The sequence below is a fragment of the Musca domestica genome, unplaced genomic scaffold, assembly GCF_030504385.1.
Source record: "Musca domestica strain aabys unplaced genomic scaffold, Musca_domestica.polishedcontigs.V.1.1 45, whole genome shotgun sequence".
Classification (NCBI taxonomy): Eukaryota; Metazoa; Arthropoda; class Insecta; order Diptera; family Muscidae; genus Musca; species Musca domestica.
In genome coordinates this window covers 3,999,763-4,016,999 of record NW_026712335.1, presented here as the reverse complement: position 1 = coordinate 4,016,999, position 17,237 = coordinate 3,999,763, and the positions used below count along the sequence as shown (strand labels likewise).

Here is a 17,237-nt window from a genome sequence, read left to right as displayed (position 1 = left end):
ATCTTCATGTCAGATCATGTGTTAATGAAAATATTGCGGTGTGTTTGAAGATATTCAGATGCTTATTTCACACCGGGTTATGCGTTGATACAAATGTAAGGATGTGTAAAACTTGCTGGCATTTATAAGCGCTTTTTATTATTTAAAAGGAAGAGGAGAGGAAGGAGAGCATTGAAATATTCCATGTTCACACCAGGGCTTGTGTTAATAGAAGTATTATGATGTGCCAAGTTCGAAAATAATCGGATGCTCATTTCGTGTTTTATGAGCTCTAGAAGGAGTGGACCGATATATTCCATCTTAACACCTCATTACATAATGATAGAAATATTGGGATGTTTATTTTAGAAATTATAAGAGATATAGTTAGTCAAAATTTTGAACCTCTTTGGATGTGAAATATTCCCCTAAAAAAGTGCTCAGACATCAAAAGTTTGATTTTAATGACTCCCCTGGAACCAAGTTCGATTGTGTTGCAGGTCCATACATCCACATGAGATGAATACAAATTACCCACAAAGAATGCATATTATACTTGAATATTGTTGTTGTTGGTGCTGTGAGGTTTTTGTTGTTTGCCAATAAAAATTGGAAAAATGAACATCAATTGAATAAAACAATAACAACAACAACAATAAATAACAATGCCATGAAAAAACAATTAATTTGATAAAAAACGAGATAATTAAAACACAAAAAAAACTCTTCATACAAATGATATGAATGTGCACTCACAGTCGGTGATATTAAATGTGGGATGGGGGGGATGGATGATGATGTCGAGGAACCCTGGAGAAAAATTGCAGTCGGACTCTTCTCCATATGCATAAAAATAGCATTACATATGCTAAGCAGTCAGACAATGGGATATCAAGTCAGATCCGACAACGTCACAAATACCATAGATATCACCGAATGAACATCCGACTGGCTGGCTGACAGAACCGACCCACCGACAGCCAGACTTCGATACCATCACAGTAACAGTAATAAAAATTTCCATTTCATTGTGGAAATACGCAACAACTACATGCCTGGGATGACTGGCATTCGACCGACCAACAAGTATGGATCCGCACAGTAATATCTCCTGAATGTAAATGTGTTGTTTGTTGTATTGATACGAGAGAATTTCTGCTTTGTTGTTGTTACTGTTGCTGCTACAAGAAATAAATGAACAATTGAATGGACCCATATGGAATTGAAAAAAAAAAGAAAACCGGCAGAAAAATAATACAAATACGTCATGCACTCAGAAACGAGAAGAACGAACACACATCCACACTATCGAACATCCAACATCCATCCCCCTTTTTACTAAAAACACCCACATTTTCTTTCTCTCTTTTTGTCACACCCCCTCACAAGCACACACAAACACACCCAGCCATAATCGTGCATTCATTTCTAGTTACCCCGATACGGACGTGCATAAATGAATGGCATTTTCACACTCTTTATTATAATCAGGGAGGAGAAGCGCGGCACTATGATAGCGTTAGATGGATAAACGTAAAATGGGAAGTCGGAAGGAAGACAGGAAGAGAACTAGATATTGTTGCCCAAAATTAGTTGGTGAATATAAATTTAAAAAAAATGGAATCCTTTAAAATTGCTGAGAGGCATGGCTAAATTTAATCCAAAGAGCGACAAGTATGGTCACGTGCGTTAAATGGAAAACTCATATAAAAATGGAGGAATTTGGGGAAAGTTTCGAAAGTAGAACATTTTTTAAAAATCTTAATTACGTGAGCGTAGTAATTGGTGGGTGTCGATTGGGATAAGGTAATAAAAAGGAGACATACTCATAGTATTCTGAAAGAAGAACCATTGTAATCCGTTAATTTGGATATCCGAAAATGCTTAGGAAAAATTATGTTATGACTCCCTTCATATTTTAAGCAATCTACAACAATTACGCTATGCAACAAAATTAATTATACCCTCAGCCATATTGCTAGAGAGGGTATATACCACTTGATGCGGTCAAAACGTGCTTCATCGAAATAACGATTTTAGATTTTAGGTCTCTTTGGACCAAATCAGTTTCAGGACATTTGGTGTCGATCTATCGATGTCTGTCCCTCTGTATGTCTGTCAGGCTGGAAGGGAATATCCGATATGATCCAAATTTGGTACGTCGTAATATGTTTATCAAACTTAGATCGAGTTCGTCGAAAATTAAAAAAAAAATAATACTGCACAGAAAGAGAACAGATAATCCGATTTTGCTTCGACTATGCAAATTCTAATAATGCATCAGTGCATAAAATGGACAATATCGGACCACTCCATCAAGTACGTCCCCCACGAAGGGTCAAAATTTTGTATAATTATAACTCCTATAAATTGTGAAGTAAGAGTCCGATTGTCTTCAAACCATTTTTATACCCTCCACTATAGTATGGAGGGTATATTAAGTTTGTCACTCCGTTTGTAACACCTCGAAATATACATTTTAGACCCTACAAAGTATATATATTCTAGATCAACATAAACTTCTGCGTCGATTCAGCAATGTCCGTCCGTCTGTCCGTCTGTGGAAATCACTTTAGCTTCCAACGAAACGAAGTAGATTGATAAAATTTTTAGTCAAATGTGTATTATGTCTGAAGGACTTTTGGTATTGAAAATGGGTCATGTAGGTACACGTTTTGGTATAGCCCCCATATAATGGTACCTCCCTTTTTTCGGTATTCTGGTGATTTAAGCCACATTATTCACCGAAATTATTTCAAATTTGGTTCTCGTCGAGCCTAATATAACGGTTCATCTCTATGTTCGGTATTTTGATGATTTTAGCTACCTTATTTGCCAATTTTTTTATTCAAGTTTCGCATTTGAGTATCGTAACGGTTTATGACAAAAGTTGCCTATGCAGGTCCACGTGATCGTATAGACCCTAAAATTCGGTATTTTTAAGATTTTAACAGACTTTTTAAGGGATTTTATTTTTCGAAAATTGTCAAAATCTTTCCAAATGGTGGAGGGTATTCAAAGATCGGCCCGGCCGAACTTACAGATTTTTTACTTGTTTATTAACACAAGGCGTGAAGATAGAATATATCGGTCCATCCTTCTGGTACCTCCCCTGAAAAGGTTCATGAAGCTCATAAAACGCGAAATCAACAGTCCCTTAAGAATTGGTACATTTTAATATTTCCATCAACACAAGATCTGTTATAAAGACAGTAGAGATCGGACCATTCCTTTTGGTACCCACAACATTTTATATAACCAAAACAATCATAAAATCCGAAATAAGCATCCAGTTTTCTTCGAGTTTTCACACATCCCATTATTTCTACCAACACAAAATCTGATGTGAAGATGACCCTCACAAAGGGTCAACATTTTGTATATCCAAGAAACTCATAAAAAGCCAAATCAATGTTTCCATCAACGCAAGATCGGTTATAAATATGGTAGAGATCGGACCATTTCTTCTGGTACCTTCCCACATAGGTTTCAAGATTTTAAAAACCAATCAATGAAATCGAAATAAGCATCCAACTCTCTTCAAATATGTGAAGATTATATATATATATATCTGCGGACCCCTTTTGGGGTCACCTAGAAAGGGTTACAATTTTTAATAATTTTATTTGCCACATCCAGAAACCTGAGATGAATATGGAATTTATGATTTCGCATAAAATTGTAATTTTGCATTAACAAGCAATATTCTGGAGGGTGTATTAAAGCCTTGGGCACGCAAACATTTTGGCCGCAGACCTTGGACATTTCAACAGGGCTCAGCACCATCGCACTCAGCACGCGCCACCCACGAATGGTTACAAAATGAGGTTCCTCGCTTCATTTCCAGCGCACAATGGCCACCAAAATCTCCGGATACCAATCCGTTGGACTATTATATCTGGAGTATTTTGAAAAGCAAGGTTGGCACTAAAAAATATCAAAGTTTCGATTACCTCAAGCAAGCGCTTCGCCGGGAATGGGCCAAAATACGGCAGAGCAACATTCGGGCAGCGTGTGACGGTTTCATTGGCCGTTTGAAGGCCATAATTCGTGCCAAAGGTGGCCAATTCGAACAAATCTAAACTTATTCTAAAATTTGATAGAATGATTAAGGGTATAACATTTGTCTCATAGATCCCATTATCGAAATGGGATACGTTGGTCTCATCTTTGGTATTTCGCCCCCATTAACGGTCAAAATTTGGTAAAAAGAATTCAGAATCTTCTAACACCTTCATCATACAATTTCATATAATATTCAAGACGAAAGGGATCCCCGCTCATTTCGTGTTCACACCAACACCCGCTTAGAGCCACAACCACCCAACAAAGTCTCCGAATGAAAATTGAGAATGTGTCAGACGACATTGTTGCCGGCTTCATCATCATCATCAACATCCACATCCACATCGTCATTGTATTTTCCTTCTCTTTACTGTTTGTTTTCCCAGTTGTCTTTTCATTTGTTTTGCATACCCAACATACCAAATAAAAATAAAACTACAACACAACTTGAGAATAATATTATTAAAAAGAAATTTCACAACAAATTTTTAACAATACTTTAGAAATGCTTATTTGTACAAAGGTTTCGCAAGTGTGTCTGAAAATTTTTTGAACACACAACCATTTCGTAGTGAGTAGGCATTGCATTTGTACATAAATTTATTTGGTGAAAACAATTTGTTTTGCATTTATTGATTCATTTCAATGTAAAAAAGGTAATTCGCTGTGTTTTGCAAAAATTAATTGGTAATATTTTAAAAATGCCTTATAAATATAAAAAAAGTGTTAGAAGAGAAGCAAAAGAGGTAGTTGAACTTCTTTTTAGTGATAATCAACACAAAAAAATTTTATCATAAGAACGGTCGGAAACTAGTGAAATAAATAGCGACCCAGTTCCTGTGCAATGTGAAAATGAAAGTGAGAGTGAAAATGAAAGCGACGAAGCTCCAACTATGTCTCCAATTGAAAAACTTAATATTCATGATGAGTTGGCTAAGTGGAGTGTGAAACGTTTAATTTCGAACTCTGCAGTGAATGAACTTTTAACAATAATGAGGAGGATGATACCAAGCCTACCAAAAGATGCTAGATCATTAAAAAAACCCTAGTTATAAAGTTAGCTGCCGGTCATTTATATGCGATTCACCAGCAAGATCCCTAGTTTTGGGTATAAAAAGCCATACAGGTTATAATTCCTGCCACAAGTGCACACAAACTGGGAAATACGTTCAGAAGCGCATGGTTTTCACACAAGAAAATAATGATTCTCGAACAGATGAAAATTTCAGAATACGTCACTGTGCAAATCATCATATAACAAACACCCAAATGGCAATAGAAAAGTTACCAATACACATAGTTCAATCCTTTCCATTAGATTACATGCACGTAGTTTGTCTTGGAGTTGTAAAGTCATTAATGAAGTCTTGGATCCGGAAAAAAAATTGTTCGTTTTCGCTATCTCCAGCACAAATCGAAGTGTTTGATGATCAACTGCAGACGCTTAAAAGTCAAACTCCGAGGGAATTTTGTAGAGCACCACGAAGTTTAAAGGAATTTGAGCGAGACAAGGCAACAGAATTTCGGCAATTCCTTCTATATACTGGACCTTTTATATTAAAAAGTATATTGGATGAAAATCGTTATACTCATTATATGCAACTAAGCTTGGCTTTGCGCATATTATTAGATGAAAGCAAATGTAAAACATACAATGAGTGCGCACAAGCGTTGCTAACCAATTTTGTAATGAATGTCCCAGTGAATTATTATGAAGCATCTAGCAAGTGATGCTTTATTATATGGATCGCTAGAAAATATAAGCGCCTTTAAGTTTGAAAACAAATTAGGAAAATTAAAACGACTTCTTAAAAAGAAAAACCACGTATCCGTGCAGTTATATAATCGATTGGTTGAACAAAGTATAAACAGTTCACTTTCTGAAGAACATGTAAAAGTGGAAAGAAGTTCAAATACTTTTATTCAGAATGAAAACATATACTTGTCAATTTTTGCGCCTAACAACTATTATAGTGTTGGACAACATGTTTTCAAAGTTTCATCAATTGGAACAACAGGAACGCAGAAAGTGTTTGGATCAAAAGTATTGTTTTTGGAACCATTATTTTTCTATCCACTTATTCCTCTCTCTTGAATATATGGGAGACAACGGATTTATCTTTCTCAGAAACAATAGAGACACACTTTTTACATGAGATAGTTAAAATGGTTTCTTTCTCTCAAAACAGCAAAACTGTATTTCTTCCGCTAATTCACAATGCCTGAAGACTTCACAAAACTATTCTTTAGTCAGAAAAATGTTAACATGGGAGCTCCGCCAATAAATGAAAATTACCATAAACTTATAACAAATTCTGAAGGTAAAAATAATATTTTTTAAACATTTCTCCATAAATATGATAAAATCTTATTTTAGTTTTAGATATAGCTAACCAAGTAATAAGTGCAATTCAGCCTATGTTCATAAGGCTAATAAGCGAAGTGCAAATCTTGCGTAAGGAGTTGCAGGAGCTCAAACCAGAAAGAAAGAAAACCAAAACTTTAGTAATGCCTTCCGTTCCATTCAAGGATATTGAGTCGTTTCTGGAATTTGAAAAAAGTCTCCAAGAAATAAACGAAGCATTTATTTCTCTTGTAAGTTTCATTCTATAATTTGTTCAGGAAATGATTTAGTTCAAAAATACTAACTAAAACAAAAATAATAATATCACTATGCTTTCCCTAATTTCAGGAAAGCGAACTGAAACTTGTTGCCAAGGCACCAAATTTCGTAAAGAATTGCTGGAAAAAAATAATAACAGATGAATTGGGAGAACGACTCTGCTGGAAAGGGACGGATACAAAGAGAAGTGTTCGCAATTTTAGTACAACAAAAGCAATACGAAGTATTTCTATTTAACAATAGTATCTGAAAAAAACGCTTAATTTCTATATTTCATAGATGCAACTTTATCATTGGGCTACACGGAGGACGCATTCATTAAGGACACGCGCACTTTCTTTCAATTCGCTAAAAATCGCATAAAGCTGCGAAACGATTACAAAAACAAAAAATAAAATGTAAATTAAAAAAAAAAAACATAATAATATTATAACTTTCACTAATAATAGTTGAACTAATTATCTTAATGTAAAACACAACTGAATTAATAAAAATGGAGTAAATAGTTTTGAAAAATATGTACACTTTTTTATAAATACATAAGCTTACGAAAATATTAGTTTTGTAAGCTTATTCTAAAATTGCACTAGCAAGCTTAATATAATATTACTTTCGTAAGCTTATTCTGCAATTACAAGAATAAGCTTATAAATAAGGGTTCCGTTTCGATTATTCTATAATTGTTAAACAAGCATTACTCAATATATTCTCAAGATTTTCTCAAGCTTAAGGCTTATGTTTGTAAGCTTGTTAAAATATTATTCTCAAGTCAATTTGGTATGTTGGGATATGTTTTTCCATGTATTATTTACTTTGTTGTTATTGCAGTGTGTGTGCACGAGTGTATGTGTGAGTGAGCTGTTTTTACATTATTCCATTATAACTTTACCGACTTGAGTTTTCTGTTTTCTGCTGCACCGCTTTGTACCAGGCTGTGACGGTGCACGTTTTACGGTATGGTCCGTCACCGCCTGCCCTCCTCTTTTCGCCTTGCCACCGGCATTTTGCTATTTTTCTCACAATTTGTGCTGTCTTTGTTGTTTTTTATTGTCTTCTCTTGAGTTGTCGTGCATTATAATCGAAGGAATTTTGAAATTCAGTTTTTATTATTTTTTCTATTCGCTTTTTTCGTCTTTGTTGTTATCGTTTGCCATTTGATTAGTACGGAGACATTGTGTTGTGGAGTCTACTAAGTAGTCTCTACTTCTTTTGTGGTTCTCTCACAATTTAATAACAATGATGACATTTAAATATTTTTAATTTTTTTTTTTGTTAACATTCATCTTTTTTCGCGGTGTAGTTAGCGGTTTATTTAGCATATGGTAGTGTCAAATAGTTGGACAGTGGTCGAGGAGTGGGAAAAAAGCACAATAGCTCTGGCGGTTAATAAAACGATAAAAAATATATACAAAGCTCTATGATCTTAGTCAGGAATTAATATTGAAATCAGTTCGGGCGATCCTAACGGACAAGTTATAAGGTCTACAATATGAAAAAAAAAAATGTTTCAAACTTTTAAAACTCTATGGAATGAGTTCAGAAGGAATGGGCCAATATTGACCATTTCGTATCGGACCTAAATAAATATGATGTAAATATTGCGACGTGCCTATATTTGTGACTTCCTTCGCTTTATATGACATATGTGATGATTTTAAGAAAATGTTAATATGTTCGTGAGGTACCAGATATAGTCGACGAAAGTATTCCATATTCATACTTCATCAAATAAAGGTAAAAATATTGGTATGAGCAAAATGGCAAGACAAACGAAGATTTACATCCAATTATATGCGGAATCATAAATTCCATATTCATCTCAGATTTGTGGTTTGGGAGAAATATTTAGATATAGCAACTTGTAAAGAATCGCTGGCTTTTTTTTTCGAAAGTTATGACAGACAAAAGTATCGAAAATTGTGACCTACCAGAAGGGGTTTGCAGAACACCTTGTGGGGGAAGTACCAGAATAAATGGTCCAATCTCTACAATCTGTATAAGGGATCTTGTGATGATGGAAATATTGAGATGTACCAAGTCTGAATGGAATCGAATATTAATTTCGCGTTTTATGAGCTTCATGGATATTGAAAATTTTGACCCTTTGTGGGAGGTACCAGAAGGATTAAATCGGTATATCCTCTCTTCACAGGATGTGATCGTGATGCTTATTTCAATTTTTATAATCGTTTTGGTTTTTCAAAACTTTGACCCTTTGTGGGGAGATATCAGAAGAAGTAGACCGATCTCTATCATCTTCATAACAGATCTTGTGGTGATGGAAATATTGAGATGTACCAAGTCTGAATGGAATCGAATGTTAATTTCGCGTTTTATGAGCTTCATGGATATTTAACATTTTGACCCTTTGTGGGGGATGTACCAGAAGGATTGGATCGATATATCCTCTCTTCGCAGGATGTGAACAGGATTCTTACTTCGGATTTTATGATCGTTTTGGTTATTCAAAACTTTGACTCTCTATGGGGGTGGTGCCAGAAGGAATGGTCCGATCTCTACCATCCTTATAACAGATCATGTGCTGATAGAAATATTAAGATGTGCCAGCCAAGTCTGAACGGGATCTTTCACGTTTTATGAGCTTCATTAATATTAAAACCTTCGACCCTTTGTTGGGGAGGTACGAGAGGAGGTACCGTCTTTATAACAGATGGCACTGAATGGCACCGGATGTTAATTTCGCGTTTTATGAGATTCATGGTTATTCAAAATGTTGATCTTATATGGGGGAGGTACTTGATGGAGTGGACCGATATTGTCCATTTTCGTACCTGACCTAGCACTTATGCAAATAAGAGATTATTATTAGAGCAAAGTTGGAGAAAAATCGAATTATCCGTTCTCTTCCTGTGCAGTGAAATATTTTCTTTTTTTTTTTTGAAAATTTCGACCGGAATGAGTGAACCTATATTGTCCATCTCGGTTCTCAATCTTTGTTTGATTATAATATTATTATTAGTTTGATAATAATATTACGATGTACTAAGTTTGGATCAAAACGGATACTCCCAGACAAATGGACGGACGGGTATACCTAGATTGACTCAAAATGTCCTGAAATGGATTTGGTTCAAAGTGACCTAGGGTCTAAAACCGTTATTTCGATGAGGTACATTTTGGCCGTATTAAATGATATATACCCTCTCTAGCCATAAGGGCGAGGGTATAACGAAGTGTGTGAGAGAAGCATACAAAATGCAATAATTTGTAAAACGATTTTGTCCCGTGTGCCTTACCAAAGAAATCAATCCGATATAAGTATAATAGATTTCCAAACATTTCCAAAGATTTTTTTCTTTTTTTCAGAATCGCTGAGAATTCAATTTCTGTAGACACTTACTGGTCATTTAGATCCTCACCAAAGCCCCCACACACCCATAATTTGGTTATCTGTTTGTGAAATAAATATTAAATTAAAATTATTTTTTCCTAATCCATTCCCTTTGAAGCATCCTAGCCCACTGTAACTACTTAAATTTGGGTGGTGCTGGGTTGAGTCAGCTTTTGCATTGACTACAACAAAATACACTTGTTTATTGGATGTGGAAAGCAAAACAGAAACCCAAAAGGCAGTCGTTTTTGTTTTTGCTAAAGGTGGGGGGGGGTTCTCTTCACCCAAAAAAAACTCTCACTACTACTAAACAAATGCAAAGAATTATTTTGTTGTTTCTCTTAAAAGAGATAGCAACAAAGAGAACGATGCTCCAAAAACATCAAAACACACTTTTTAAGAGAACCAATTGCAATAACACAGAATAAAGACGTTATTTAATTAATATACGCATTAAATACAAATAAATGAAGTACAAATTAAAATGAATACATTATTAATATTTATATTTCATAATATAATAGAATTACAGACATTAAACTGCATTCGACATGACACATATGGTAACTTAGAGATATATTTGTTGCAGTTTCTTTTCCAGTTTGTTGATAAGAGTTTATCTCAGGAATTTATGCCGGTATTTTTCAGTGATGTCAATGATGTGTTTGTTTATATATTTTTTATATCTAGTGATTGTTGGAGCTGAATCGAAATTTTGTCGATACATTTACTATACGAATATATGAATATATTTTGATTGATTCAATACACTAAAAATCGATTAGACCTACATGATTAGATAATGACAATTACATTTATAAAAATTTGCGATTTGGTAACAAGTTGAAGTAGTATCCCATGATTTTATTAAAAAAAAACTACAACAAAGGAAACTTAAACACATTGGGCGCCACAATATGAGCTCGCACCTTCAAAATGTGCTCTAATGGAGTAAATAAATTTAAAACAGTGTTATATTAATGCCAATCGTATTATTGGAACATTGTGAATATTGCCAGATAACCTTGTGATTTTACTTAAGGCGCCCACAACTAAGGCAATAGCGGGACATTGGGCGCCACAACTAGGACAACTTATCCCGTCCTTTTTGATACTTGAAACATCGAATATTAAATTTACAGCTTAGAAATTCGGAAGTACAATAGCTTTGTAATTTTATAAAACAAAATCTTCCATTTAGGAAAACGACTCACATTGGACGGCACAGTAGAATTATTAAATCTGCACCCTAAATACTCGAAAATATATGTTTTTAGCCAAAAAGTGCATAAAGAGATGTAAATAAAATTGTAAGCCTGTAATATACAGGGTGAGATGAAAAAACTGCACCCAACTTCAGACTGCTGTAATTTCTAAGCCACTCGTCCGACAGGTGTTAAAATTATTGCAGTGACAGCTCATTATATTATTTACAAGCGTACAAAAGCATTTTGGTGAGAATTATTCAGAAAAAAAGTTATTCGTAATGGAATTCAAGCGTGATAGGGTGATTTCTTTATATTTGGCTGGAAAACCATCGTTAGAGCACTCCAGCATTTGAATATGAATAAATCTTTTGTGTCTCGTACCATCGCTCGTTACCGTGATACTAGTAGCGTAGCCCGACGTCAAGGAAGTGAACGGAGATGGAAGAAAACAGCAACATCAGCAGAAATGGTTCGAAAAGTAAAGAAGCGACTTGATCAAAAACCCGCGACGCAATGGCCGCAATATTTCATTCGGGAAATATTGAAAAATGAGCTCGGAGTAAAGCCATTGAAATTCCAAAAAGTGCAAGAACTTACACCGCAACAGAAGAAAATAGACTCAGAAGAGCTAAAGAGTTGCTTTGCTTGGCCGAAAGTGGTGAACTACCGAATTTGATTTTCTCCGTCTCCGATGAGAAAACATTCGTTGTCCAGCAGTTTGTAAACAATCAAAATGATCGTGTTTACATGTCAAAGAAGTCAGCTGAAAATGTGCACCTTCGGTTGGCCACGAGAACTCAAGCGCTGGCTATGGATATGGTGTGGGCCGCCATAACAGCCGATGGTCGCTCGCATTAATCTCCGTGGCATCAAAATAAATGCCGAATATTATCGCGAAAATATTCTGGAGGGTGTATTAAAGCCTTAGGCACGCAAACATTTTGGCCGCAGACTTTGGACACTCCAACAGGACTCAGCACCATCGCACTCAGCTAGCGTCACCTAAGAATGGTTGCGAAATGAGGTTCCTCGCTTCATTTCCAGCGCACAATGGTCACCAAAATATTTTGAAAAGCAAGGTTGGCTCTAAAAAATACCAAAGTGTCGATCACTTCTAGCAAGCGCTTCGCCGGAAATGGGACAAAATACCTGAGAGCAACATTCGGGCAGTGTGTGACGGTTTCATTGGTCGTTTGAAGGCCATATTTCGTGCCAAAGGTGATGAACAAATATTAGTTGTCCAGCAGTTTGTAAACAAAAGAATGATCGGGTTTACTTGCCAAAGAGGTCAACTTCGGTTGGCCACCAGAACTCAAGCGCCGAACATATTCTGGAGGGTGTATTTAAGCCTTAGGCACGCAAACATTTTGGCCGTAGACCTTGGACATTCCAACAGGACTCAGCACCATCGCACTAAGCTAGCGCCACCCAAGAATGGTTACAAAATGAGCGCAGAATGGCCACCAAAATTCTCCGGATACCAATCCGTTGGACTATTTTGTCTGGAGCATTTTGGAAAGCAAGGTTGACACTAAAAAATACCAAAGTGTCGATCACCTCAAGCAAGCGCTTCGCCGGAAATGGGACAAACTACCGCAGAGCAACATTCGGGCATCGTGTGACGGTTTCATTGGCCATTTGAAAACCATAATTCATGCCGTATTTATTCTAAAATTCGATACTATATCCGAAAATTTTTTGCTTTTTTTCAATGCATTATGTTATGACATTATGTCGTTTAACTTCGTTGCAGCTTTTTTTTATCTTACCCTGTATTTAATTAAAATTTATGTTTTTTGTTTGTGGGGGCAAAAGTCACTTTTAAAAGACTCGTAATTATTTTAAAATTAACAATGTTTTAGCCGGATATTTTTATAATCCACAGAGTCGAGTACGAAACAAATTATTATTTGACATCAAATGTTTTTATATATTTTTCCTGAACATAATAACTTAACTATCCCCTCTGCAGGCTAATCTATGTCTAGGAACGTTATGTTTGCTTTATTTTATTCGTCATTATCATTTAGGGTTTCTAACTGTTTATTTGTCTAGTTTTTGGAAATTGTAATATGATTTTTTTTCTCAATATATGAAATTATTTCCTTCCTTTCAGTGGCGTTTCTTATTGCCAAAGAATTGACAACACTCATCACAATTGATTTTTAAGAGAATATTGCCGTTATTTGCCGGAGAACGCCTTGGGGCCATGGGGATAGTCATGCGCCAAGAGTGTGAGTCCATTGTTTGGCCACGTAAATTGTTGTTGCAGTGGCGATAAGAAAGCAAACATCTAAAGAACCGGCTGTTTTTTCTTCCATTCACAACAGAGAGCGCACGAGAGAGTTTCATTCGCTCTCGCTCTCTCAACGCTCTAATCATTTGCGTTGTTTTGGGGAACTTGGTGGACAAAACTGAATTCAGTCTTTACTGAGTTCAACTACAAGTAGGGTTGTTGTTCAAGTCCCAAAACGAAAAAGTGTTGCTTGCTTGTCGGAAAGTGTTCAGCGAAATAGAAAAAAAAATAATAAAGTAAAATAAAACCAAAAAAGAAGTAGAAATTCATGCAAGCGAAAAAAGTAAATAAAAAACAAGAAAAACAGTTTCAGAAAGCAAAACAAAATAGAAAAAATCCAAAGTAGCAAAAATATTTTAAAGGTCGTTGTTTGTTGCCGACGTTTTTACTGCTCTTATCCCCCTCTTTGTTGTCGCGTTGTTTAGTCCGTCGCGTTAAGTCAACGTAGAATAGTTTGATATTTGTCGTCGTTTGTTGTGTCGTCCACAAAAATAATAAAAATAAAAATTTCTTTATTAAAAAAAAAATAAATAAAAAAGCAAGAAAACAAATAAGTTAATTTTTAATTTTGGAAAAAAAATTTAAAGAATAAAAAAAATTTAAGTGCAAAAAATCTAAAACCTAGAAAAATATTATATTTTCCAGTTTTATAAAAAAGGTGATTTTTTTCTAAATATTATAAATGTTTTTAAATTAAATAGAAATTGTAAAATTATTTTCGAGTTCTGTTTTTTCGCAAAAAATAGAAAGTCATTGTGTGGTATTTGGCCATATTGTTGACGTGTTTATTTTTTTGCAATTCTGTTTAAATCTCCTTCCTTATTTTGCCGCTAGCCTCTCACTTACTGTTCGTAGAATATCATCTATGTTTGTGTGTGTGTTTGTGTTCGCATATTTTTTTATTTAATATTTTTGCCAATATCTTGTGCGAGTGTGTGTTACTATTCCAATATGGAATTTGTTTAAACAATGAAATGAAATTTGGAAATTTCAAATTCTGGAAATAAGACATCAAGTGGAAAAAATATTAAAACAATATAAAAAATATTTATATACAAATTCAATATCGCTTGTGCAGCAAATTGTTGTAAATGAATGAATTCTTTCAAAAAAAGATCTAAAAATTATACCTTTGCCAACCCAAAATCACAAGTGCAAAACTCGACAAAAAAAAAACAGAGAACTAATCAATCCATTCTCTGGTTTGAAAGTGGCGACCAACCTAAAATAACATCATTATCATTGTCATCAACGTCATTTGGTTTTAATCATCATTGTCTTGGATTTAACCACAAACATAATACACGACGCTCTCACCAACGGACATCAACAAAACACCAGAAATTTATCTAGCTTTATTATTATTATTATTGGTGTTTCTTTTGTTTTCTCTCTCAACTACGCTCTTCGTTTATTTCCCCCAAAACAACAAACGAAGTTCTTGTTGTTTTTGTCAAATAGTTGTTTGAATTTTAAATTTGTATCGTGGCATACGAACGGGCTAGCTAAGCAACAAAAACAAATGCAAAAAAACACAACACAATTCCCCACCAAACACCAGTAGCAGTGGCAGCGGCAGCGACAGCAGCGCCAAGAACAACAACAATAACGTCATCATCATTGAGCAAACAAAACAATATAATTACTTTACTCTCTGCATCTCTCTCTGTCTCTATAGCTCTCATATGCAAAACAAAAACCGCTCCACATTCTCCACGAAAGTGGCCCCACCAGCAAAACAACACAGAGAACACTTTGTCTCTCTTTTTCTCTTAACCAAAATAACTCTCAAAATTAAGAAGAAGAAAACAAATACATTTTCTCCTGAGAGCCTCCCCCAGTAACAACAGTGGGCTCCAACTGGAGAGTCGGCCAAACAAATTCACACAATAGAATTGTTTTGCTTCATACCACAAGATAAGCGGTAAATAAAGAACATTTTCTTCCCAGTAAAAAATATTTGGAGTAATCCTCAACCGAGCAATAGAGGAGTAATGATTTCTTCATCCATTTGGAGTAATAAGCGAGCAATGTATGAATTTTGTTTTGCCAAAAAATTCCACGAAGTTGGAAAAAAATTGATGTCTCGCCTTATGCTCCATAACTCTTTTCTTTTACTTCTTTACTTTCTTTTACTCTTTCAGGAGATAACAAAGATTACTCCCTTGATTCTCCTTTCCGAGATCAAAAGGAGTACTCCCTATATGCTTTTTCAGGAGATAACAAAGATTACTCCCTTTGTCCTCCTTTCCGATATGAAAACGAGTACTCCGTCTATGCTCTTTCAGGAGATAACAAAGATTACTCCCTTTGTCCTCCTTTCCGAGATGAAAACGAGTACTCCGTCTGTCATCCAATGGGAGCTCAAAAGGAGTGCTCGCCTCCTAGGACATGCAATGTTAAAAAAGAGTATAAAATGCAAGAGAGTCGGAGATTTAAGGAGTACTCCATTGCTCGAAAAGGAGCGTCCTACGATTAATCGTAGGACGCTCCTTTTTATTATTATTTATTGGGGTTTGGTATTTACTTACAAACACACACTCACACATGTAGACATGAAGGCAATGTTCGTTTTTTTTACTCTTTCTGTAAACAATATGTTTGCAAATAATTTAATACTTGTACATTTGTTATTATTATTTTTAAAAAAATATATTTATTTATTGTTTTTTTTTTGTGCTTTGTGTGTTGATAACGAACATGGGTATTGAATCATCAATTAAGTTTGAAAAGCCATAGAATTTGAGTACTCAAAATGAAATTTATCAAACATATGGCGGTATGTCATGGGATTTTAGGGGATAATATTTAGAAAAAAAAAATAAAAAAAAGAAAAACTATCAATTCTGAATGGCCAATGGTGACAGTTCCTATAATAATGCTTTGAAAAAAACAGCTGTTGAAAATTCCTTTAACCATCTGTTGCATGGGGTTGTGTAAATTAAAAAAAAAATATTCTTCTGCTTATGTCGCCACCAGATTCTAGGGAAAGTTAACGCTAAAAAATAACAAATAAAAATGACGAGCTTTTTTATACCCTCCAACATGTAAAAACTCTGTTTACGGAAAAATCGGCTATCCTTAAAATCTCTTCAATGTGGAAGTTCATGTAATCGGGGGCTATACCCATATAAACCAGCCACTTAGAAGTCAAAAATTCAAATTACAGTTAATTTTATTGCAAATTCGATATTAATGCAATTTAGGTTACAATGAACATTTTTTTCAACGAGTTGAAATGTCCACTTAGAACCCGAAATGTCAAACTATTTTTTTGTTTTTGGAAATTGGGACCGAAATCTTCCAAATTGTGAATATCTGGAGACACCCTTACATATGCAGCAGAAACCTTAATTTTGGTCGATTACGAACTTCGAATACCACATCTCAAACAATGTCGGTGGGTATTGTACCTAAAATCGTCAAAATACCGAATATAGGGAGGTACTGATATATGGGGCCAGCAGGGACAATTTTCTGTCACAGAATGTAGTTCCCATAACGAACTCTAAATACGTAATTTGAAACAATTCTGGTGAATAATGACGATAAAATCATCAAAATACAGAATATTGGGAGGTACCGTTATATGGGGGCTATACGAAGACGTGGACCTGCACAGACAATTTTCTGTCTTAGGCTGTAGTATCCATTTCGAGCTTCTAATACCAAATTTGAAACAATTCCGGTGAATAATCTAGCTAAAATCATCAA

General features: G+C 35.0%; 2 protein-coding genes across 6 annotated transcripts in view; both read left to right on the top strand.

Moving 5' to 3' along the window:
- LOC101892253 (protein alan shepard) overlaps window positions 1–17,237 on the top strand; it is a 708,170-nt gene that overhangs the window by 533,886 nt on the left and 157,047 nt on the right. The window contains exon 1 of one of the 5 annotated variants that reach the window (XM_059127479.1): window positions 13,634–14,181. The exons of the other annotated variants lie outside the window; for them this stretch is intronic. The gene's annotated coding sequence lies outside the window, so the exon portion shown is untranslated. Of the gene's footprint in view, window positions 1–13,633; window positions 14,182–17,237 lie in introns of those variants that run through there. 5 annotated transcript variants of the gene reach the window in all.
- LOC101896732 (uncharacterized) lies at window positions 4,610–7,169 on the top strand. The gene is made up of 5 exons (XM_020034799.2): window positions 4,610–4,700; window positions 6,234–6,365; window positions 6,422–6,639; window positions 6,737–6,890; window positions 6,947–7,169. Exons 2-5 carry the CDS (start codon window positions 6,263–6,265, stop codon window positions 7,060–7,062), a joined length of 591 nt encoding a protein of 196 aa, XP_019890358.2. The 5' UTR covers window positions 4,610–4,700; window positions 6,234–6,262; the 3' UTR covers window positions 7,063–7,169.